General features: G+C 39.4%; 1 protein-coding gene across 8 annotated transcripts in view; it reads right to left on the bottom strand.

Moving 5' to 3' along the window:
• KCNH7 (potassium voltage-gated channel subfamily H member 7) overlaps positions 1-18388 on the bottom strand; it is a 239499-nt gene extending 221111 nt beyond the window's left edge. For 7 of the 8 annotated variants that reach the window (XM_074594958.1, XM_074594965.1, XM_074594959.1 and 4 more), the window contains exons 1-2: positions 17539-18353; positions 15381-15611 (exon numbers count right to left, since the gene is read on the bottom strand). In XM_074594958.1, coding sequence (XP_074451059.1) covers positions 15381-15611; positions 17539-17614 — 307 coding nt within the window. In that variant the 5' untranslated portion in view covers positions 17615-18353. Of the gene's footprint in view, positions 1-15380; positions 15612-17538 lie in introns of all 8 variants that reach the window. The other variant, XM_074594964.1, reaches the window with a different exon arrangement.
• Positions 18389-26147: the final 7759 nt, after the last annotated feature.

The following is a 26147-nucleotide window of genomic DNA, read 5'->3' as shown; positions in this document are numbered from 1 at the left end:
ATTTCTGAAGCTATGTTAGTCATAAGGGTAAGTTGTTTTGTAATACCTGTTTATAAAGTTAACTGTATTCCTCTGCAAAGCACAGTATCAGAAACAAGGCTTAGAAAAGCCATCCTTTTGGCTCTTGGTCACATTCTGACTTTACACGAGCCTTGTAGGGCCAAGTATCTTTAACTGTTCTCCTTGACAAAAACAAGTCAACATTTGCAATTGGTTATTAACGGGCAATCTGACAATGACAATTTGGTCCAGTCCAAGAATGCGAAATGATTTGTATATTTTCATTCCTTTAAATTAAAAATAAGACATACGTCACAGTGCTATGCACACTAAATTAACCCTATGTAGAAATGAAGCACATACGAGTAGCTACCCTGGATATTAGACTATATCTGGTACATGCAGAAATGATTGCAATTATACTGACAATGTGTGAATTTCTCATTGGCTACTGTAGAAGTAGGAATGGCTTTGCATCTGAGTTGAAATAAAAAAAATTACCAAATCAGAAATCCTTACATAATACTACGTTGTAATGCAGATGCTGGATATGTTCTCTTCTGCATCATCAAATTAATTGATTGTAGGGGCAACCAGCATTGGTACACCCCCCAAGATACTTTTATCTGTCGCATGGGAAGACAGTAAAAGACAGTTTCTTTTAGACAGTCAGTAAAGCAGGTTTTATCGATGAATTTTTAACATCACATTAGAATGATTAAAATAAAATCCAGCATGAAACAAACAGATTTGTAAGTGTCAAATATGCACGCAGTAGGGAGAAAAAATATTTTTATAATAAAATTAAAAATATCATCAGTGCTGTTTTAGTTAGTGGAAGTATATTTAATGAAGCTTATCAACACCTTCAAACAGCAGCTGAACTCATCATTAATAATATTCATTAAATATGCTTTAACTGTCACATTGTGTTTGTTTAACAGTCCTCGTCTATATATATAAAGAACTGAATGAAAACATGGAATGGGTTACAGATCTGAATAGCCTGTCAGGCCACCCAAGTGGGGAGACTTAAACCGGTGAGGTGATGTCTCCGTTATCTTTTTTAATATCCTCAGATGGAATCACATCCCTAAATGATGGGTATTTGAAGGGGCACTGCTTAGAACCATGGATGTGACGTCACAAAAGCTGCAGGATTCCCGATGCTCTGCTGCTGACACGTTATGCTCCACGTGTTAGGGGCCAGCTCCAGCAGGGTGCTGAGCAAAGATGTGCTGAGCTCCTGTCAGGAGGTATTTAGCACACTTCCATATCGATTGTTTGATGGGGCGGGGGAAGGGCAGTTGGCATTGGCCTAAAGGAAAAGGGCAGTATTAACCCTTGAAGGAAACAGCAGATTTCTATCTCCCCCAGTTACTAATCTGGAAGAGTGCACATGGGACAAATCACCGTTATCTATCATTTCTTGAAGAAAATATGAAATAAAAAGTGTCAAAAAAGAAATGGAGAAGCAAGTGCTGTCTTTTGCCATGACCTATATAAGGAAAAGTTAGCAGCAAACTTCTTCTTATGAGATGAGATGGTGTTTCAATGAGGTTACCTCACTACTGAAAGTCACTACAAGAATTCCACACGATGTGAAAAATACTTCTCTCCTAAAAGATGTTTTCTGCACATCTTTAATGATGGGAATTAAGTGCTGAATAATGTGTGCCGAGGATGCCCTAGTTGTTTGCCATTGGCAGATGCATTTATTTGCCAGTTGCAGCTGCATTTATTTCCCAGTATAAGACAATTGATTAACTGCTTCTAAAACTTACAAGAACAACTCCATTGCAATTATCTTTAGCATGAAACTGTTTGGATGACTGTGGCATCCTGACTGATCCATGGCAAAATAAGCATCAGAATGTCTGTTTCCTTCTTAACTCAAACACGTTTGTATACAAAATCTCCCAAAGAAAACCAGGCAGATGCCTAACAGGCCAGGCAGATTGGCCTCCAATACAGGAAAACACTGAGCATCTAGTCCCTCGTGATAAAATGAGTAGCAACATGGAATTTATACCATGTAGCACATCAGTAATGATGTTTGGAAAAGATCTTCTGGCAAACAATATCTAGGTTGCAATTTCAACCACCATTCATGTACAATGTAAACAGGATTTCCTGATGCACGTGTAAGTGTACCTAAGTTACGTAAAACTTCATGTGTAAAACTTGACATAATACTGAACACTCAAGTAAGAGGAAGCTATAAAAGTAGTACAGAATGCCAACTAGTGTAACAAAAGATATGTAAAATACCAACATATGGGCTACTGAATTAAGAAAAAAAGTAAGAAAAAATATGATAACTAGCTCATTAGTTCTTCAAACTTTCCGGAGGGTATAGCTTATACACCCACCCTCAAGCACAACAGCAGTCCATCCAAATACTCAGAAAAACAAGTAGATGTATCAAAATATCAGGTGGCTCAGTGGGGAGCTCGTGCCTGAGCTCCAGTGCAAAAAAACCCAAACAAACCAAAACCAAAGACATATAAAGGAAGTAGGAGCAAGGGCAGGCTACAAAGGAGGAATACAGAAAAACTGCCCAGGAATGGTGGAATGGTCTTAGGAAAGCAAAAGCTGAGCTAGACTTGAAACTCTAGGGATATCAAGGGCCACAAGAAGCGCTTCTGTTGCTAGCTATGTTAGCAGTAAAAGAATGAACAAGTATAACGCGAGCCTGCTGCTGAGTGGGGAGGGTGATTTAGCGACAGTGGATGCAGATAAAGCTGAGGTACTCTATACTCTCACTGCCTCAGTCTGGGAGACATTTGAATCTTGAGACAGGGTTCAAGGCAGACAAGGTTCAAGGCAGTGGACAAGGATTCAGTCAGGGATCTCTTGAGAAATTTGAGTCCAACCGTGTCCAGGATAAAGCATACTGGGTTGTATCATCAGGAGCATAGCCAGTAGCTTGAGAAAAGTGATACTTCCCCTTTCCTCAGTGCTCATTAGGTCACACCTGGAATAGTGCATCCAGCTTTGGACCCCTAGTACAAGAAAGATGTTGATAAACTTGAGTGAGGCCAGCAGAAGCCACCAAGATGGATATAGACTTAGAGCACATGTCCTTTGAGAAGAGGTTGAGGAAACTGGCCTTGGCCAGGAGCCTAGAGAAGAGACAGCTTTGAGGGATGTAATAACAGCCTTTCAGTAGTTATGAGGAAACTACCAGGAGTTAGAGGCAGGTTCTTTATTGAGGTGCGTGGTAGGAGAATGATAGACAATGCTTTAAATTAAATGTGGGTGGTTTTATACATGGTATAAGTAGAAACAAGTTTCAACATGAGAGAAACTGTGCACTAGAACAGGTTGCCCAGAGAAGCTATGTGGTCTCCATCCAGGCACCCAACTGGACTAAGCCCTAAGCAACCTAGCCTGAATTCTGTGTTGCTCCTGCTTTCAGCATGAGGCTGGACTGGCTGACCTCCTGAGTCTCCTCCTGACCTAAATTCTTCTTGATTCTATGAAAATATGATGGCTATAAAAGACCAATCTAACAAAAGTACTTCTTTCTATGCGGGAATGGTAAAATGTTATATATTAGTTAGAATATGTGCCATGCTAACAGAATGCTTTCCGAAAGCAAACACGGCTGAGGGATTGCTATTTAAAGATTCCCATGTGAAACAAAGCATTACTTGTTATACAGATTGTGCCCGTTTCTAAAAAACAAGATACAAACAAAGGGTGAAATCCAAGAGAGAAAAAAGTTACAATCTAAACTATGTTATGAGAATATCCCTGGTTAATATATCAAGTTTAGAGATGAGCTAGTTGAATCTGAACAGATGTACTATATCCTGCAGAAACGTCCATTTTCCCATTGGTAAGTTTATGTAACTCACAAATATTCAGGATCATGGAGAACAGACTCCATTATACACACCCAAAAAACTAAATCAAACTAGAGTCTGATGAAATTTCAGTTAATTGAATGTTTGGAGAGTGGGAGTTTTTTGTTTTGGGGAAGAAATAAGGCCTCATTCATTATATGATACCTGCAGCACCAGTTAAAGACAAATAATGGTCAGATAAGATATAGTTTTGCTTCCTTGTAAAATACCGATGTGGTTTAAGAATGATGCATTGGCTCTGTATGACTGATTCATCGTTCTCCCAAATAAGTGCTACAACTATCACAACAAAGTCCAATGTGAGACTTGCAAATGATAAGTGTTTTCTGTTTGGAAAAAGTGTGAGCTTAGCAGCCACTGAACTTTCTTAACTGCATCTCCTATATTTTTTTCTTCGTCATTTATTTGGTAGTTCTATTTTCTGTATCAAACTTGGAAACCCTGAGGGCTGAACTTCTTTAACCCTGGGGCAAGAGAAGGAAACAGTTTGGCCTCTTCTGCTGTTCAGAATAACCCCAGTTGTCTCTAACTTCATTCTAGCACTTGAGGATCATTACAGCGTGTACCCTCTCTAACACAAGAGGTCGTTTCTCTAGAAATTACCTTTTATTACAGACAGGACAGAGACATGTACACAACAACATTCTAGGGTGTCTCTTTTCTTGGACCTGGCCTGTGATCCGAGATACTCATTTAAAAATAATTCCTATTCAGTGCAATTCCTATTAGAGATTGTTTTACAGAACTATTCCATTAAATAGAACTTCATGTTCTCACTCTGTTATCCATGTTTGGGACTTGAACATGTTGGCATTGGGGTTTTTTGAGGCATTTATTTATACATACACAGTGCTCTTGTCTACACTGGGAAACATTACAATGCAATCTTGGTGTACTCTCTCAGAAAAGAGAGGAGGACAGTGCGAAAACACAGTAGACAACGATGGTTTGGAACTGTGAGCTTTTCAAGAATAATCTGTCTTTCAAGGTAAGAGACTCACTGCATTAGTCAGTCAGCTCATTAGGGGTCACTTTAATTTGCCGCTCAGTTCAGACTTGTGATTGAATGTATTTAATAAGAATAATGTGTTATCAGTAAAACTGTTGTGAACTACAGAGTATCAGTTTGTATTCTATGATGGGGTAGGAGGTAATTTTGGCAACCTCAAAGCAGTTGTTAACAACAAAAAGTTGTTAAATGCCCTTTCATATTTTATATACGTATGACACAATACATACAACTGAAAATCTAGTCCAAAATTTGCTCTGACATATAAAAGTTCATGTCAGTCATTTCCCTTGGAGTAATTGAATCTCAGTGTGATCTTCGTAACTATGGTACTTCAGTTATTTCTGATATTTTAGTGCCTGTGGCCCCGAGGGGGCAAAAAAAAAGTTTGGATAATCTACTTTACAGGGAACAATCAAGGTTAAACATGTAGAATTGTTTCTCCATCATTTCAAAAAGCAGTTGATATATTTTCTAAAATTCCTCAGAAAGTGGAAATAAAGTGCTTTATTTACAACTTTTTTTATTTACAGGAAAAGGATCCCAAGGTGAAAGAAAAAGGATTAAGACCAAAATACTACTTAAAGGGGAAATAATTCACTCAGTTCTTGTGAAGCAGGGACAAATGCTTTTGCATATACAAATGTGCGAGAAATCATGTTTGAAATACAAGCAGCCACACAGAATGTATTTATCAAGTTAATGATTATGTTTTGCATATGCTGAGTTCTGCAGAGACAGTGACGCTACTGGCAATTCTGCTGCTGCAGGATCTGTTTTTTTTATAAATGAGGTCAAAAGACAACCAGAAATGAATGTAAATAGACCTGCATGGTCTATTGAAAAGCTCCCTCAACTGTAACGCTCTTGGTTTGTGTAGTTGTTTTCATAAAATAGAATTGCATACCTGTCAGCTAGGAAGAAGAGTTGTCTGCGTACCACGTATTATTCCTTCCTCTTTTCCTCTCTTTAAATAAACAGTAACCAGAGAAGAGAGATGCCACCTGCACCTAGCACCTGATCTACAAACATCACACATATCAGACAGTAGCTCTGCTTGTAGCCGCAGTAGCAGTTAGTAGTTTTAATTAACTTCTTCAGCATTTGGGAGCAACCCCTTAGACCCCAGTTCTACTCCTGACACGAGAGAATTGGTTTGCAAGTTTTAGGATAAAGAGAAACAATGTCTTTATTAGTTTTGTCATCACCCACAAACAGTACTCAAACTCTGCTTTATCCCTCTACAAAACTTTTCTTTGAAACTGTGCGTGAAACACTAAAGCCGCTTCTGTGCCACCTCATATTCTTGTTGCCACAAGCAATCAGTATAACTTACAGAAGCGCTAAGGATGCTCTGAACTGTGGAACAGCACGGACTGACATTATACGTAGGCTGTCTTTCACACCAGTTCATGAGCCGCTCCATTAATCCTCAGAGAAGGCTCCGATACTGATTTATAGATACCTGGTTTTGTACTCGAGGGCTGTTATTCTCTCACATAATATAGTATGTTGTCCATGACTCCAGAAATAGTTCTTTTGGGAAGTGTTGTCTTTTCTGTTGGATGGACTTTGGTGTTAAATTGATTCCTGGTATATTTTATCGTGCAAAAATAATGCTGGGCACTTATGATGGAAAAAAAGGAACACATTTTCCTTTCTTTTATTATCATTATTTAAAATGACATGGACTTTAGGTTTTCTTTCTTTCTTTCCCATTTGTGAATTGAAAGCCATTTTTCAAGCCAGTAGACAGAACTGCAACAGTATTTTACCTTAAATACCATGACAATAGGATTTATGGACTAATGAGTTTCAGGCTTTTTTGAAAGTATAAAAAGAAATGCTTTCTTGTACAACAGCCATAAACATGCAAAATACTAATGAGATTATCTGGCATTTTTTCCAGAGAGGAAGGAGTAAAGCAGATTGGCACAAACGAGTTTTGAAAGAATGAAATTTGCAAGCTATTTTCAGAGATCCACTTGCATTGATTTGAATGAAAATCAGCAGAGAATGCTCTAAGAAATAAACAATCTCAAAAGGGCATAGACTCCAAAGTCTGAGAACAGCTGGGAATAAGTGCTTTAGAACACGTGTGTTAGTGACGAAACATATTTACATGATGATTAACTGTTTTTCAAGCAGTTTAGGTATAAGACAAAGGCAAAACCCTTAATGTACATCTGCCCTTGTTCTGAAGTCATCTCCGCCCGTCTACCCTCTGGATTAAAATGGAGGAAGGTTTTGTGTATGTTTTGCATGTTTGTTTCACAACTTGTTGTCTCGGTATGTAGCAACTCAAGATTCAGCTAATACTATTTAGTAATGGCATAATATGTCTCTACCAGCAGTGCTCTAATACCTAAAGATCAGGATTTTTAGTGTTGCAAAAAAAATTAAACTCTGCACACTAATTCTGTGAAAGTTGTGGGTGCACAAGCCAAGTGCTGTTATCTGTACGTATTGTTATCTTATTCTCCGGCCCTCAGGAATGTTTCTGGGAGCAGAAACAATCAGCTACAATATAGTCACATACATTTGCTCAAAAGAGGCCAACATTTCATAACTTCACCCTATCAAGGATCAGTGTATTTTGGTATTATGATAAATTCTAATTTCCTGGCATTTCAAGTAAAGTCTTGTTGTGTTTCTCTGAACTGAACTGACCATTTAGGCAAGGCTTTCTGGTTTCCACTGGAGTCTTACGTGGCAAATCAAGGTTTTAAATGAGGCCATGGCAAAATGTAATAGAAAGGATTTTTATTGACTATGGCACTACAGAGGAACAAGGACAGGAAAGCAAGAAATTTCAGCAGGAGGGAAGTACTGAAGGCAGCTGTGATTTCTGGCCTAAGCTTTCTTCCGGTCATTTCTACTCAAGTATCAGCAATGAAATAGTTAATAATGTTGACATTTAAACACCATCTTTAGGTTTTGGTGATATGATGGCTCTTTGCTAACAATGAAACTGTAATATGTTCTTTTTGTGGATAAAACTTCAGAGCTATATTCAAGGGTGTTATCAAAACTAGGCATAAGGAGATCTTTAATTAGAGGCTGGCTAATGGAACAGAAAAAGACAACAGGACCTCCACTTTATACTGCTTGCTTCAACTTTTTTTCAGATTGAATTTTGGTATCCTTTGTGGTTATCTTTACTGATGAGATTTCACTGTGATTACAGAAGTAAAGAATTAAGAAAAATAGAAACAAAAAGGCAAACAAACAACCAGGAAGTTGGTGAGGGAGCTTAAAACGGGGTATCTATGGAAATGCTGGATGTGAAAAGGCATTTTGTGACTAGTTCTGGCTGTAATTCTGCTTTCCAAATGAAATTTTAAATTAATTTCTAAGAAATAATTCAAATATGTATGTTATTTCCTTTAAACCAAAACCAGTGTACTAGACTAAAAAGTTCAAGATATACAAAACCGTAACACCAATATTTTTGACCTCAGAGATGTGAACTTTCAGAGATGTAGTCTGTGTGAAACCAGCTGTAACTATAGAGCCACGTTACCCCACTGTCATTGTCATGCACCTGCTCTGCCTAGATCTAGGTTCACAGCTACAGTTCCGATTGCTTTTGAGACAGGCGGTTTCCAGAGTGAGTTAGCAATTTCCATAGTCAGCTTGGTCTTGCAACTCTGAATCCTATACTGCTCGATTAAGCTTTTTCCATACTTAGCTGGGAAGAATATGGACCATCTAGCACACAGATTGAGTCATACACTAAGTCAAATATGTAGGGAACACTTGAAAACTGGATTTGAAACCACTAAGATAAAATCTAATTCACACCATTATTCTCTTCCCATTGCTTCAAACCAGAGAGAACAGCACCGATGTCAACATCGGTACTATTTGAAGTGTGATGTTCTGAAGTGTGTGTAACACCAAATATGCATAAGGCCGCTATTAGAAAAGCAGCTGCTCTTCTACCATTCCTATTGCAAGGTCTGGTGTCTGATTTGCTCTCTGCATCTCTTTTTGATGTATGGGCCAATTCGATGGAGAAGAGAAAGAAGCGCTTGGTAACGCAAATCAGGAGTATGGAATAACTCTCTTATCAGAGTGTAACATTAAAAAGGATGCACACTGAAGATGGAAAGAAGACACAAAAAATCATGTGAAACCACAACAAAAAATAGACTAACAGCTTCTGCTCCTTTTATCTCCTAACCCAAACCCAAAATAGCTTTCACTAAAATTGAAAGGAGCATATTCAAAGCAGATAAAAAACTTTGTCAGGCAATGACTAACTAAAAGATGAAACTCTTCTCCATAGGATATTATCATTCTAAACAGCTTAGAAACACTTTGAGTATGTGTATCTTATCATAACCTTCTAGTGCCGTTTGACTCCAGAATGTGACACTTTTCTTACCACTGTAGGACTCTATTTTTGAAAGTCACCAATCATTGATTCTTTGTATCTCAAGCAAGGGAAATTTGGGTCCCTTAATTAGTGTAAGTTGACCCTGTAACATTCTGAATCCTGCTGTAAAAGTGCACTATGGAAGTCCAGTGGCAGAAGAGCTCCCTCTGGACACTGAACTGAAATGAAAGACTCCTCCTGATCCACTAGCCTACAGGTTTTTTATTTCTGCCATGGAGGAACTTAAAACTGTCAGAAGGTATTTTTCCAAACTGTGTAAGATATTTTTTTTTTGTTAAAGATGCAGTAGCTATAATAATAGCAGTTGTATTCTTCATTATTTGTTAAAATTAGCTATATCTAATCATATCTTTCTGACCCTAAACACTGACAGAGGTAATAATTTTAAAGGCAATTTAATTTTTATTCCTTTTTATTCAGATACTGTCTCTCATTAGCAGGAATACATGAAAGGGAAAACATGATCTTCTGTAAAATCCTCCTTCTTCTTGAAAATAAATTCATCTTGATCTGAGAAGAAAAAAAGAATATACTGGAAAGCCAAGGGACTGAAAAATATGGTTGAAATTGGCCCATAAATAAGCCTACTTAGTATATCTGAGAGCTGCTTTATCATAATCATTAGGTATCCCATGCGAAAGGTGAATAAGAAGTGACCCACACTTCTGGGCAGGCACAGGAGCCATAACTGAATGGGGATGGGTAAATGAGATATTCTGATCACTGGGGTATCAGCTCGCTGCTAATGGTGCTCCCTGCTGCAAAAATAGCAATACTGAATAGGACAAAAGACAGTCTTGTCTCTTAGAACAAGTATTAAAACCTAAGGTAGCAACATTACACTAGAGACATAAGAAAAGGTTGTCCATTTCCAATAGTTCGACACCTTCAGTAACATTCTGGATTCGATCCAGGTGGGTTTTTTTAAGGATGTTTGGAAAAAAATTGCACTAAGACAGGTTTTTTGGACAGCATTTTGTTGGGGGGGTAACAATTTTTTTATCAAAATGCAGTCAGGTAGTATTTCTTAACCAAGAACTCATAAAAGAACAGGGTATTAGCCAGTGACCTTTCTCATCAGCTCTGGTTAAGGCATTGAATCTACAGTCCAAACCGCACTTGCTGACCCTCATGTTAGAACTAATCTGAAGGGACTTGACATATATGCAAGGGTCTTTCTTCTCAGTTGTATTTTTAATTGATTGGTAGGTTCACAGCCTCCACAGAACACAAACAGGCGATACAACGCCAATGCTGGCTGAAGCCTAGATGATGACCTTCTAAATGAAGTCCTGATCTTTCTATTTTAGAATACTTAATACCATTTCCACTTTATTTTGTCAGTATGATTGCACTTTGTTTTATATTCTTATCCTCAAAAAAGAGCTTAACAGGCCTCAAAAATATTAGTTTGGAATCTTAATGTGTTTTGAAAATACAAGTATGTTTAATTTGCAGTCAAATGTAGCAAATTACATTTTTCAAACGGGGTAAGTGGCAAATAATTTATGAGGTTTGTAAACACTCTGATAATAATTGCTTAATTTTATCTTTGCTCAAACCTATACTCTTCTGTAGTGCTTCTTACCCTAGAGTATCTGATGTGAGCCTAAATGATCTCCTTACCTCCCTTTAAAAGGTACTCTGTAAGCTTAGATACAGCCCACTGTTGTCCACAAAGCCTAGAGTAAGAAGTAAAAAAGCATTCAGTGTGATACAACCCTTTCTGATTATCATGTATCCATTCTCAACCCCAAAATAATTATACTTTTTATGTCAAAAGCTTTACAGCTTTACCACCTCAAGCAATATTTTACAGCTGTCAAGAATGATTTATGCAATAATGACTTAAACTGCAAAATGGAGTCCTCAAAGGAAGAGCTGTCAAATATTTTCACCACAAATAACTTTATTAAAATAAGAATTGATATTCTGTATAAACAGTATTTTACCTTCAACTATAATACCGATCGTATAGCTGCATGGTTTGTGAAAATGAAGTTGTGAGATAGTGAGGAATGTGCTATACGGCTACTTTGATATCAGAGTATAATTTGAATTAAGCAGATGTTAATGCCTAATGGGCAAGACTTTCAACTAAATCTGTTTCAAAATAATAGTTCTTGTGATTTCTCTGTATTTATCTATTGTTCTTTGTAAAAATGGATGTTTACATTAAAAATTAAATGTACCAAGTCTTTGACTGCATGAGTACATCCAGTGGCATTTGTGGAGCTTCTTGTGTGATGAGAACCTATAGATTTGGACCCTTAGTTCTGGCGTCCATCTGTTTCCATTAACCATTTTTCTCACTGGCAATTAATTCTTTTGATAACTGTGCAATCACCTACTGTGGCACTACTCTAACAGGACAGAGGACTAGAACTTTGCCTGGATTGTGTAAATACCCTTCTAAAAGGAAAAAGGAATCAGGAGAAATTAAACCCAAATGTAGGCTATATTAACAATCTTATTCTGATACAAATACTGCAAGAGGAGCTAGTAAGGCTTTTAGCTGCACATGATAAAAACTTCTGTGAAGGCAGGGCACTGGTGTGGTTGGGGCAGGACCTGCTGGGTGCGTAAGTAATGCTGACATCCCGCCTCTACGCTATCTATCTTCAACAATTACACAAAGCTACCACAAGTATTCTCCCCCTCTCCTCTGCACCCTCCCCGCACTGCGCGGTGGAAAGGGAAACACGCCCAGTCTAGGTAAAACATCTATAAAACGATAATACATTGAATTCGCATTCTCCTTTGTCCACTCTATCTTCTGTCTGCCGCGTTTAAAGCACTGTAGATTCAAGCAACTGCCATTTTCTGAAAATCACCCTGCTACAATTTTTCCCCCATCCTTCTGTCCCTTTTTCTTCAAGCGTGTGATCTGGCCTAGAGATTAAAGCAGTGAACAAACAGCAGCCTTCGGTCTTGCATCATCAAGATGTTTAAAACTCAAAACCTTGCACTTTCTTTCATCTAGGAAAGTAGACTATAGACCACTAGAGAACATCAGAATCCTAATTCCCAGTACGTATGCAATACCATTTTTCTAGTGCAAGAATTTCCTTTTAAGTTAAACTTTAAAGCTGTGACATTTAATGTGAGGTGGTATTTGTTAAAAAGAGAAAGCATTAGTTATAGAGCCGTTCCCTTTCTGATATCTGCATTGCTGGACTTCTGATGACAGATTAGCTTTATAAGTGAGGGGATATATGATCCCACTGACATTTGCTTTACTTTGAAATATTAAAATAATTTTAATCAATGGCTTACATAGAGTAAATAATAGTGTGATGCGGAATAAGGTTTTATTTACAATTCACTGGGCATTTATTCAGGACTCTGTAATATGGTCTTCAGAAACTCCTGTCGGTGGAACCTCAAGTGATTCACACCTTCATGAGCTGTCTTCCTCCTCTGTATGCTTAGTACTATGTTAAATATTATACAATGGGTGGCTATGAAATAAAATGTCAAATCAAACTTTCAAGCAGTGGGTAGTTCATTGGAGTAACTTGGGTTACTTCCTGGAGAAAACTACATTTCTAACTGTGCTGGCATCGCCCTCTTAAAATACTCTCATGTGCACTCAGAGCACACAGTACAAAATTAACAACTAACCAGGCACTAAACTCTCAGATTTTTAGCAAATTCTTTAAATTAATTTTGCTTCAGAACCTGGAGGAAGTCCTTGTTAGGTATCACCATTCTGTATATTGTTATAATATACAGAGTATGTTATATAAAGTCTTTATATATATACTACCCTATATATTGCAAAAACAAATTGGTAAATTTGAAAAAGTGAAGTAAGTGAAGAAGTGAAGTATATCTTTTCAGTAATTTTGAATAACTATATGTTTACTGACATTTATTATATCCATCATATAGGTAGTTTCAACATTATGATACCACAGAAACTTCAGATCTTTTTATAATATTTTTGTAAAGAAATTGAACATTATGTGTAATGGAACAAAAAAGTCTGCATATCCAAATGATCAAGCTGTCAGACATTTATGCATTTGAGTGTCAGACCTATCTTGTATTTTGTTGATTTTTGCCTGTAATCAGTGACTTGATATTTTAAATTATATTTACAATTCAAAGTAAGTCACCTGTATTTGTTTAAATTTAGCAGTGCATATAATGCACATGGTAAGTCCTGTTCACATTTCGACCGGTAAAATTTTGAGGAATTCAACTCAAATTTGTCTAGAACTGTTGTCTGCATCTTTTGAAATTCCTTAACCTTCAACCTAGTAATGTAAAGAAACTATTCACAGAAGTGAAGTTACTGAGAACCCTTATGCATAAGATTGTTTACACTGAATAATCCATAACTCATTTGCAATGTGCTTCAAAATTCAAAACTATTTACAAAAGATACGGCAATTTTTACAGACAATTTTACTTTGGTTTGCCTCAAACAGACTATGGTGTGTTGCATGATGCTAGAATTCAGCATTTTAGAAAAATATGTATTTACAGTAATTGACAGATAAGCAGTATTTCAGTCAAGCGCCTTTCCCTCCCTCCTAGTATCTTGAGAGACTGAAGCACTTTTAAACGACCAGATCTCAAAACAGTGCTCCAGGCTGGTGGCTGTGAAAGTTAGCAATGACATTCTCCTTTTGCAATATTATTTTTAACACACGCCAAGTTAAAACAAACACAGGCTAGATGGTAAAAGACATGCGGTATCAGGTCTCCTGATAAATCTACGTTCAAGGCACATCTACAGCAACAGATCTTGACCAAAATCTGCTCCAAACCACCAAAACAGATCTAAGAATAAAGGACTCTACTGAAAATGCACTAAGAAGAATATGTTTAAATATTGGTAGTGTGGGTAGAATGGCTGGCCCGAGTCCTATCTGAATTATACCAGCCTAAGCTAAAAATAATACTTAAGTCTCTCCGAGATAACAACAGAATTATTGAGAACAGGGTTTAACTCTGTGACTTTAAAATGTGAGACCATCCATTGCATGTGATTCTAAAATTGATACAAACAACACACTGGCACTTCTCCAGAACTAATTTAAGCTCAGCATTTGAATATGAATTTCCTTTTCCTTCTCCCAAGAGTGTACACAACAAGAGACAGAATAAGGTACACCGCACTTATCCATTGCTTGAATTTGTTTGAAAGATGGATGTTTCTGTAAATAACCCTGGGTAATTAGGAAAAAAAAACCAACACCAAACCGAACTTTACATATAGCTATTATGTATCATAATTAGTTTTCATGTGTATGCATTTTTTAATCTGCAAATACAGTCATTTATTCATTTTATGCTCTTAACAGGAAAAAAAGCATCAGCACAGCAGTTTTAGCCAGTCTTCCTTATATCAGCAATAGTTTTCACAGACTTTTATCTTGATTTATATTTGATTTATATTGAGTCTTTACTGAATAAGAGGGAAACTCTTCATAGTTTAGCCACCCCAAAATTTCTACTCAGACAATATAATTCCAGGACAACTATGGTTCAGTTGTAGGTACTCCAACTTCACAATATCTCATATCTGAAAAAGACTTTCTTTATAAGCTAATGCTTTCTTCATGACAAGCCAATTTTTGCTACTTTTAACCTTGTTATACTTTTTCCAGTAAAATACTGCATTTAAATGGAGGTACAGTTCCAATTGCATGAGGCAGGCAGCCTTAAGCCCCCTGAAACTGATACACCGTTCCTATGCCCTGTGAGATGAAACAGTTCCTAAAAATTAACTCTCACAGGATGTCGCCTCTATGCTTGTTATCTGTTCTTTGTTGTAGGGCTGTTTACTTTAGGAGATTTAGATCTGCTTTAAAGCAACCGAGAGGAGAACTTTTGTTCAACAATTGCAAACACGCTGCTAGCTTCATTCAGCTGTTAGAGCCAGCGTACACTGATATACTCTATACACCCACTACTTTCATGGCGAATTCCCTTACTGGTATACATAAGTGTACTTCACTGGACTTCAGAGAAATGACAACACTGCTCCAGCCAAGGGTCTGGCCAGCAGATCATACCCACTTCTTTAACCAACCAACTGATAACCAAACACACAAGAAGTCTTGAAAATAAAAACAGACTTTACCATCTTTGTGATAATAGGTGACTTCTACTTTCCTCTCCTCTGACCCCAGCAGTGCTTGAGCAATTTGGGCAATATGATGTCTTTTGGTCTCTGGCCCATGAAGAAAATCACAGGTGCAAGGTTTCTGCATGACATCTGGCCTGGAGAACCCGGTCATCTCACAGAACCCATCATTGCAGTAGATGATAGCACAGTTCTGCACTCTAGCATTAGCAATGATGAATTTTTTATCTGCAATAAAAGAAAGTGATGCATTTTTTAGTACTCTTTCAACATTTCATAAAATGTCAATTGCATGGATGGATGCTAAACAACCCTTCCTTTCACTGGGATGCCTGAAATGTACAGATTTTCAGTCATTTAATGTAGCTAATTTGATTCATAGCTTTTAAAGAAACTTCAATAAATTTAGAATACATTAAAGATTAAGGTAGTTGTCTTTTAAGGAAATAAATCCAGATTATGCAAGTCTTTTGCAAAACTCCTTTTGACTTCAAAATGTTGTCTTTTTTAGCTTCACTGAAACCCAGGTGATAACTGCCATCCTGTCAACCGTTAACTCCAGGGAAGTCCTTGAAAACTTAGCAGCTTCTTTTGTGGGCAAGTGGAGCCTCGGGAAGGGGGTTTTACTCAAGTGAAGGGCTTCCTGGGATAAGGTCCAACCAGCTCAGCCTACTCTGTAGGGATTTTCATTAAGGTTAATGACAGCAAGTTTATAGTCAGTATTTTAACAAAATTATCTAGAAAAGAACATGATAATTTTTGAAACATTGAAACATTTTGCACAGTCCGCTGAAGTTCTGTGCCTCAGTCCATCACCTGTCCCAAACTTTCACCTGACAGAAAGGTTCAAAAGTTTTCAACTGTTACTTCATTTGTTTCTGTCTACCACTATAACATACGATTCCCATGGTAATTATAAATGTGCAGCTTTGATACATTTACTGTTAATAACATGAATGTCTGCTTACTTAATCACACTAGTAGGTCCCTTGCTTTATAAAAGACTTTGTGTGGCACCAAGTTAGCAGTACAAGTCTTGAAAATTTTAAAGATATTCTGTCTTTGAATACAGTGAAGTATTTGGAGAGAAAAATATAGATTTCATTCTTGCTTTTTCTACGGTCTTTCAGTCATGCTGAATTTTCACTACCACTTGCCTAGTTAGTAGGTAGTGCTTTGTTCTCTTCAAAATATATACACTTTACTGCATAAAAACTGCTACTCGAATAGCAACGTGACTTAACATTTAGATAAATTAGGACTACAAACAGCATCTTCATTTTTTTTCTCAAAGAATATAAATATTAAATTGGTAACGTGGGTTTAAGTATAATGAAGTATATAAACTGAAGTTAGCTGTAAGGGTTTGCACCACTGACACTAAAAATATGCTAAATATTTAAATAAATGTACATATATCAAAACTACTGTTTCTAAATGAAATTCATTTTAAGCATCAAGTGTTCCTTCTTACTGTTAACAGTAAACCAGAGTTCCAGCCAGGAAAAACACTTCAGCTTCAGCCTCCTCGACAGGTAGTAAACTGCTGCATTGGAAAAGATCTCACAGACTCTCCCTGAGGATGCATTTGCACTGGTTTGATACGATATTTTAGGCTTGCATAAACAAAGCAGAAATACTTGACAGCTATATTAAAATGCAGTCATGACAACAAGGTAAGAGAGTATCTTCCCTTTAATAACTGTTCTGCATATTATCTGTTTCCTCTAAATCAAAGTCTGACTGTTCTGCTTTATTTTGAAAAGACAATTAATAATAACAATAACAACAACAATAATAATAAATCTAGCTGATTTTTTTAAACATTGCACAGGAAGCAAGATTGTACACTCTGCTTTTAGAGCCATCTCACCAGTTCAGAAGAAGGTAAGAGATATAACTTCTATAGCTGTACAATATGGATACAGTCGAAGATAAAAACTATTCCTTGGAACGGGGGAAAAAAAGCCAAATAATTCCAGTCGGTGATCTGTATTCTACATCAAAAACAATGTTACTCCTGCCAGGGATCCCCTCCTTACCTCTGGGGTTTTCTTTCCAAGCTAAAAACTTAAAATAGTCTGGAGCTGCTGTCCATTTAGTCACAAGCAGAATCAAACTACTGTAGCAAAATAGATAGAAAGAGAGAACTTACTTTGCCCTTCAAATTTTCGTATGATTGTACCCAAAAATGTATTTTGTGGTGCCACATGACCTCTGCGAACAGGCATGTTTGTACAGGTCTTCGGTTTTCTGTGCACAATGACTTCTCCAAGGATCTCCTACACGGCTCCAGCCCAAACCACCAAGCCAGCTACCCTTTGTGACAAATCATCGTCCTCTGGAGCTCGGAAATCTCTTCCCATTAGCACCACTTCTAGATACACGCTTTTCCTATCGGAGTCAGATCCATCCCCCAGTTTCTTTCTTTTTCTTTCTTTCTTTCCTTGCTTTCTTTTATATTTTTTTCCTGCAGGAGCTCGGACGCTATTGTCTGGGGCGGGTAGGGGTGGGGTAAGCAGGAGGAGGGGGGGGGAAGATTACAAGGGTAATCGATCTCTAGCACCAAACATCGCCAATTTTCCAAAGCAAATGGCTGTGACCCGGCAGTTTCCGACGCTGTAGTGATGGTTAGAGGGCTGGAAGACTAATGTTGCTCCGCTGCCAGAGGGAGTGACGTTCCCCCCCTCCGGGCTTCACCACGGCGCGCAGCAGCTCGGATTACTCAAGCGTGGCTTCGCAAGAGCCAGCCAATAAATCTCTTCAAAACTCAGCGACAAACAGCGGCATCAGGAATGAGCTACACCCCGGCAGCACCGCGACGTGCCACATCCCCCACCGCTGCGGCTGCAGGGGGGCAGCTGGCACCGAGAGCGCTGGCGGCGGCGGGGAGGGGGGACGGACCCGTCACCTCCGGCCGCCCCAGGTTCTCCGCCCTCCCGGCACCGCCGGCCCTTTCGCGGCCCCCGAGCGTGGCCCGCTGGGGAGCCCCAGGCGCTGCCAGGGCCGGGGGAGGGAGGGAGCTTTGTACACGCCCCGTCGGGGGGGCGGGGGGTGGGGGTGGGGGAGGCGCGAGTGGGGGTCGATTTTGAGCGATGGGAGGGGCGGGGAGGGAAGGGACCACCGGAGCCCTCGGCATCCTTCCCCGCCCCGATGGAAGGGATCGCCCCCTCCTCCCGCAGCGTGACCCAGACGGGGGCTTCCCCTCGTCCCACGCACCCCTCCTGCCGAGGAAGCGGGGGGGGGGGCGGAGGGGGGCTCTCCCCGGCGCTGCTCCTCGGTTGCGGGCAGGTGCGAGCCTCCGTTCGGGGGCCGAGAGGGCGGCGGGGAGCGCTCGCCGGGTGCCCTCGGGGGCGGGGGGTGTGTGTGAGCTCCGGCAGGCAGACCTCGGCCGGCCCGGGGCGGGGACCGAGCGGGCGCCGCGTCCCGGGACCGGGCTCCGCCCCGCCGTCCGGGGCCGGGGTCGGGGACGCGGGGCCGGGCCGGGGCGCGCCGCCCGCTCGGAGCTGACCGTGGTGCTGCAGCCGCCCCGCCGGCGCGGCCCGAGGCGCCGGATCCAGCGGTCGGGCCCGGGGAGCGCCCGCCTCCCCGCCGCCTCGCTCCTCGCAGCTTCTCCCACCCCACAGGAATAACTCGGGAAGCTCCCCGGGGAAGGGAGTATTATTTTCAGGCTGTAATTAAGGCTTCCTGCGCTACCCAGCAGCAGGCAAAACGGTGTGCGTTCAGCACGGGCACGGCGAGCACCGGGGGACCTCGGCGAGGTGATACGGCGAGGGAGCTGGGGGCAGCCATGCGGTGCTGGAAAGGCATCTCCAGGGTAGTGCAAAGCAGCGGCGGCTTCTTAATAAACTCACAGCGAAAAAAAAGAGTGTCACCTGCTCAGCGCTCTTTGTAATAGCTAGCACAGGATATTGAGCCGGCAAACCACCGCCTCCCACCTGTTCTTCCGCAACACAAACAGGTGTTTCCTTATTCCCGTGGGTTTCTCTCAGGTGTGGCCTTTGTTTCACTGTTACCGTGTGTCATCCTCTGTATTTATCAGAACGGGGACACAGTCTGTTGAGTGTGCGGATACATTTCTGGACTAATTTCCTTTGGTCTCTGGATTTACACACTGTAAATGATGTCTGAAAATATCATTTATATATACATAAATTGTATTTAGAAGGCTGCGTAGTAATTGACTCTATACTAATTACAAAGCCTCAGCTACATTAACTGGTATGTAATCAAGTACGTAATCTTAGGAAGTGAGTGTTGCTTATTTACAGAAGCAAATGTTGTAATCTGTATACTCAAAGGTATGAATCAAAGGAATAATAGCCATATATTCTTTGTAATCATAATATTTGGAGACGCACAACATTTTTGTGACTGATCAATACTAGAGAATAAAACTCTTACAATATTTTTACTCACTTTTAATGTCATTTGGACAGTGGATGAGGATTTTTCTCTTCCTGCTCTTTGTTTTGACCAAGAACACCCATTTATTGCCCTGAAAATGTACTCAAGTTCCTAAAGATAGCAGTAGAATCTGTGTAGATAAAGTGAGAGGTGCATATTTAACACTTTATATAATACCTAATATCTACTCAAGTCATAATGGCCAGCCGTGATTTCATTCTCATTTTTACATTAAAACAATGGCATTTTGATGTTTTTATAACAGCAATAGAAAATAATCACAATAAAATTGTGACCTGTACTGGACAACAGTTCAGTGTTTGTGTCTAGTATTCAACAATTAGTAGCAAACTAGATCAACTACAGGCCAGCAGAGTCCAGAGTCCAGTGCTTTATGTGCCTGGCTAGGGGAAAAAAAAAAAAGAAAAAAAGAAGAAAAAAAGAAAGAATTTTGATAATTCAAATATCACCAAAGCCCCGTGTTTTCATGTTAAGTTTGAGAGGCAGACTATGCCTGCCTGAAAACTGAAATCACAGGGGCCAGAACTCCATGACACTGGAAATCCTTTTCTGTTCTGTCTCCTGGTGGTAGCTAGGAGTTTGATGTTGATTATGTGAATATACATTAAGCAGAGTCCTTTTTTTTTTTCCCACCATGGTTAGTTTAGAACCTGATCAAAATAACCCCAGTCAAAACAAGGTAACTGCTGCTGAAAGACGAGATCTGAGACCCACTTTTTAGTAGGGGATGAATTCACAAGAATGATAGGATGTAAAAACTATGTGAGCAATAGGTGGCATCAGAAAATCTTTCATCTCAGTGATTTACACCCCTGCCGTCTTGTGGATGATCTGTTGGTCCCGGAGTGCTTAATACTCATTGTACATAATGCTTTATAATTCTCTGTAGCAAGCCAATAGTGAGAGAAGTGCGAGAGGAAAATATATTAAAACTGGACAATTTACCACTAACACATAGAAAGTAACGTGAAAGAATTTGCGTTTGATTGGGAAAATATACATGCAAGTGGGAAAGTTTGAATTCATCATAAATGTGCCTCTGTAGTGTGATGAAAGAAATGGAGAATGCCATGGAGATATAAGTTTTATCTATAAAGTTGTACAGTTGCCAGCTCTGTAAGAGACCAAAATACCGAGGGAGGGTGTCTCCGGAGCCAGAATCCATCCAGCACGACTGATCCCTTGTCCTCTGCCCCCTTGTGGCATTGCCCCTCACGGCGCCACAGCCCAGCAATAGCTCCCCAGTGAACCCTGCTGCTCTACAGCAAAATTATATATGGCATTCCCTGGCCTCAAGGTTAGCAGCTGATGTTGAAATAGCGATTTCAAGGTTTTTGACGGCATTTTAGCTGCTTCATTCTCAAGTTCCCTAAGAGAATTTAGAGGAATATGTACCTGGAGATGTGTTATTGATCTGTTTCAACATCTTGGCATTTAGCAATTAAACTTGTTATTGTTAAGACAAGCTAACTCTGGGGAAATGGCTCTAATCATATTTCCCATCATATTTTTTGTGAAAAAAAATGTAATGGAGACAAGCAGTTTTAGTCCAGCATTCTCATCATACTTGACTATGCCTTTTACCCTTTGATGTTCCAGGAGACTCTCCTTAAGAGAAATGTCTTTCCTTTTCCAGCTTAAATAATCTTTAACCATATGTTGTTATTTTTCAAGGTCCTGTGTTTTCCATTTCATTATTGTCGTGCTTCTACAGTTTGCCCTCTACAGTTTGCCCTCCTGTAGACAGAAGTTTACTAGTGCATTCCCATTTGAATAAACAGTTTTTTTACTGGAGCAATATAGTGTTAAGTCTTGATAGTTCTTGATAGTTCTTTTTTTCCCCCATTGTTCCAGCTAGCATGGGATATCTGCTTTGCTCTTACCAAGTATATCCTGTATGTCCTGTCATTTATACATACATGTATGCTATATATGCTTCCAATTTTAAATAAGGCTGGGAGTGTCTTCAGACCTGTCAAGTGAAATATTGAAACTTTATTTCAAATCTCACTTTATGCTAGGATGGCCTTTGTGGTTCCATGACAGATTTATGTCTCTTAATCGTCACCTTTTAGTTTTTATCACTCTTGCTTCCTTGTCTTTTTTTCTGTTTAATGTCTTTCCAAAATTTCCAGTTATAGCTCTAGATTTTGTTTTAATCCTTCACAATAAAAATGATCATCAATTAGATTATGACTGGCTGGGCTTTAGGCACAGGCAAAGTATGCAGTTGCCTGTGACAACAGACTGCCAAATTACCTCTGTTGGAAAAGACAGAAATCAGCTGCTTGAACATCATGGACAGCCATAAAGCAAATCTCTGCTGATGCTACCGAGAGAGGCATAGGGTGTGTGTGGTGGCAGTTGCTGCTGCCACAGCTGCCTCCTTCTAGCCATAACTTGTCTTTGCTTGCACTGCGCTGATGCCCCAGGACTAGTAAGTCTTTCCTAATCCTACAGCCACACAGTCACCTACATAGCAAAATGGGAATACTTCATTATCCTTGTTACAAAATTCACCTTGAATTAGGTCTGATTATGGTTATTTTGTGTTGTACTTTTGCTCTCTAAAAAAAGGCTTCTATTTCTGGCAAGTCCACTGATGTCAATGAGATTGCACAGATGTGATTATTGTATTTGGCCTTAAGGTTTACTTCTTCATTGTGTCTACATATGGCTCTTGTTAGTATTCAGGTCTTCAGATATCTCAATGGGAAAAAGGATATAAAGATTTTAGTATCACAAAAGGACAAAAGAAGTGTCCACACCAAATTATGCTATAAAAAGTGATTACAAATTTCTAGTTAATTTTACAGGTAGTTTAATCGCTCAGTAGCACACAAAAAGTTACCTTATATGTATTTTGTATTTTGTTTGATGTGTATTTTACATGTAATTCTGTCTGAGGGACTGTAATTTGATGACAAGAATATGAATTATAAATGCAAAATCTATAATAGCAGAACTTCTGTGAGCTAAATTTCCTAGGCTGATAAAGGTAACATCACATGGCAAAACAGCAAGACAGCAGGCAACTTAACTTTTTCTGGAAGGATTCAGAAAAAGTTTAGTTTGTTATTCTACAGTATACATTGCTGTTATATGTCAGAATGTCTAGGGATTGTAAAACTCATGGCTTAGGATCATTTTTGGAATTAGTATGTACAGGTCATGAAAACAGAATTATAAAAAGCATCATTACTTCCATCTACTCGATGCCCTGCCAGTGGATCATTCCCTTCAGTATATTTGTGTTTGTATTATTCATTTAGGATTTAAATTATTCAAGCAATGAGGCTTCCTCTTCTTCCTCTGAGAGACTCTTTCAGTATCTCACTGTCTCGCCACAGGGTTTTGTTCCCTCATATTAAGCCACGGTTTTGGTGTGGGCTCTTGCTTTGGGGGTTTACATTATTTAGATACTCATCTTGTTTCCCTGGGTTCTTGGCCAGTAATGGGTGTCTCAGACTACTCCGTGCTGACCCCCTCTGGCCAATTAAGGGTGACAGACATGACCCCAGCATGTGCTGTGCCTCTCGAAGATTTTCCCAGCTAGATTACAGTGTTACGTCCGTCATTCTGGCAGCCGTCACTCCAGAGGGAACATTGATTATAATTAGGCAAGACATGAAACATCTATTAATTTATTCTTTTCTTCATACTGTATATAGAACAATTTTAATGTTATACCAAAGCAGTACCCTGTTCCATATATTTGTGATTAATTCTGTACTGCGGGAAATGTAATTGAAGATAAATACTTGCATTGTCTGTAATCTGTTTTCCATCATAACAGAAATTCCGTGTTGATATTTTAGAATAATAGTTCATGTAAGTACTATTATGACTAAATCACATATCTTAAGTTTGGTCTCTTCAGAAGTGTACGTGTAACACATATGGAGTGAGCTGGAAAAAGGAGCAAATTCTGATCTGTGTGTATTTATTGCTAGAGCATGAAAAAATAAAATTATGGTCTGTAGGTTATTCATTTAACTAGATCCATATATTTCTAAAATGAATTCTCTTTGTACCCGACTTCCCACTGCCTTCTCCACAGTGTATTCAAACGTTAAGTGATATGACTGCCATCTGCCAGGTGAACTACATTCCTTTTCTTAGCTTCTCCCTTGAGCAGACCGTGTAGTTTGGATTTCTTCTTCTATGTCTGCAGAAGTGCACCTTGTATTTGGAGCAGGTTTATGGTGGTTCCTTGCTCTTACCCTGACACCAATGAAAGGTAGAGCAGCGGTGTAGAGCTTCCGGAGGTTGCAAGGTTTCTGAATTCGCTCAAGTTCCTCCGAGTTCAACTGCAGCGGGGTTACAGGGTTTGTGTCCCCTGAGAAAACCATGAGGTGAGCTACCCTCAACTAGGGTGTGCAGCTCCAGCACATTCTGTGCGGACACAATTTCCTTTCACAGAAAATTTCAAACTGTTTCATTTCTAAGCAATAATAAATAAAAACGTGCCATACCAAAATCTTTCACTAAATGGAAACACTGTTCCCGAGCAGCTCTGTAGACACGGTGCCTCTCTACTGGTGGGGTTAACTTCAGAGAGGTCACAAGATGAAGAAGGGTATTTGCATTCCTCAGCCTTTTTCCTCGGATCAGGCCATAGCAGCTGAATTCCTGCTCTGATAGCATTTCCATATGCTGCTAGCCTAGCGAGCAGTGGGTAGCCAGAGCTCCTCTTTTCCTTTCCTCTGCCCTGCAGCAAGTGACAGTGAGGCGTTGCTGAACAGCTGTAGGGGCGAAAGGGAGAGCAGCTGCTTGGAAGGAGCTTGGTGCCTGTTAGACATTTTTCTTGAGAGTGACCAAGACGCAGAGAGACCTTTTATGTCCTATGGACAATATCAGATTGGATGTGCTTTCAATCAATAATCATATATAAATTTCTTTGCAACACAGGTTCACTGTGTTTAATAAAACACAGTTTTGAAGCATATAAAGTGGTTCCTTCTGGGCATCAGTGTTCTGTCAGTACAAATAATCTTAGCAGATTTTTTTTTGTCCTATATAAATATAGGTTTTGGTTTGCTTCCTTTCCTTGGACTGATCTGTTATAATTTTGGATAAAGCTCATTCCCTTCTACGTAGAACCCTTCGTGCCATGTTTCCCATTGATTTCAGCTTGCTGTCTTCCCTGCTTGACTCTTACCCACTGGTTATAGTTAGCTATTTTTTTCAGCCTCAGAGACGGAGGGAGAGAGAGAACAGGTGAATGGAAGTATAAATGGACCAGAAATTACCTGTCTGATATGAAGAACAGAGGCAGAGAGACAGTTTCATAATCCAGGATCAAAGGGTACAAGAGAAGAGACTGAAACTGGCCAGAAATTATAACTCGCAGTAGACTTTAGCAGCCAAAATTAAATTCAAACAGCTTAGCGGGGAAAAATTTTACTTCCACGAACTCTAAATACAGTTTCAGATGTTTAGTCCAGCTTAAGTGTTTCCTGAGAATGATGTTTCCACTATTCCTAAGAATGATTGTTATATATCCTCAAAGACCTTGTAGACCTCAATCAGAGAGCAGTAACCTTGATAAATTTCTATATGGTGTCCCAGAAGGCAGCGTAGCAAATAAATCCCTATTTCCCTCAGAAAAAAAACCACCACCAAAATAGTATGAGCCTTTAGTGCCAATGGCTCCATACTGGCTTGACGAAGGTGATACTTTTTTTTTCCTAAATATCTTAGTAGTAGTACATTGTGTTTCTATGTTAATCAGAAAGCCCCAGCAAGCAGAGTATGCTTTTTCATTTTGAGTGTCCCATACCTTCTTTGCACTTTCTGCATTCTGTTAACATACTTTACACAGTCACTTCATCTAAATAAGGTAACTGCAGTTTCTACACTGCGCTCACTTAGTCATTAACAATTTTATTATTAGCATATTCTAACACTCAGTTCTGTAGGCGAAGCTTTCTCCACCTGGCATGTATATTTTCTCCCTACAACTGTATTTTTCCACATTTAATTTTTCAGTATTATTCTCACAGTAACAACATTTCTCTGTAACTGTGTGGAGTCCAGAATCGTATAGAATAATTATTCCTGACACTGTACTTACCAGCGTTGTTGTTCACATTGCTGTCAACAATATACTGCAAATATCCAGGTCACATATTTCTCTCTCAATATTCCCACTTTCCTTTCATAATATCATAGCACGAGATCATGGCCAATTATATTACAAAAATTGGTGTTTGTCTAATTCATTTGAAGAGATACCCATATCCTGAAACAGCCTTTTCTGCCACAAAGGTAGTGTATGAGCTGATCTGCTGTCTCTGCAGATAAAATACATGCAATATAGGCCACATTTTCAAA

The sequence above is a fragment of the Larus michahellis genome, chromosome 7, assembly GCF_964199755.1.
Source record: "Larus michahellis chromosome 7, bLarMic1.1, whole genome shotgun sequence".
Taxonomy (NCBI): domain Eukaryota; kingdom Metazoa; phylum Chordata; class Aves; order Charadriiformes; family Laridae; genus Larus; species Larus michahellis.
This window is presented reverse-complemented; position numbering and strand designations above follow the sequence as displayed.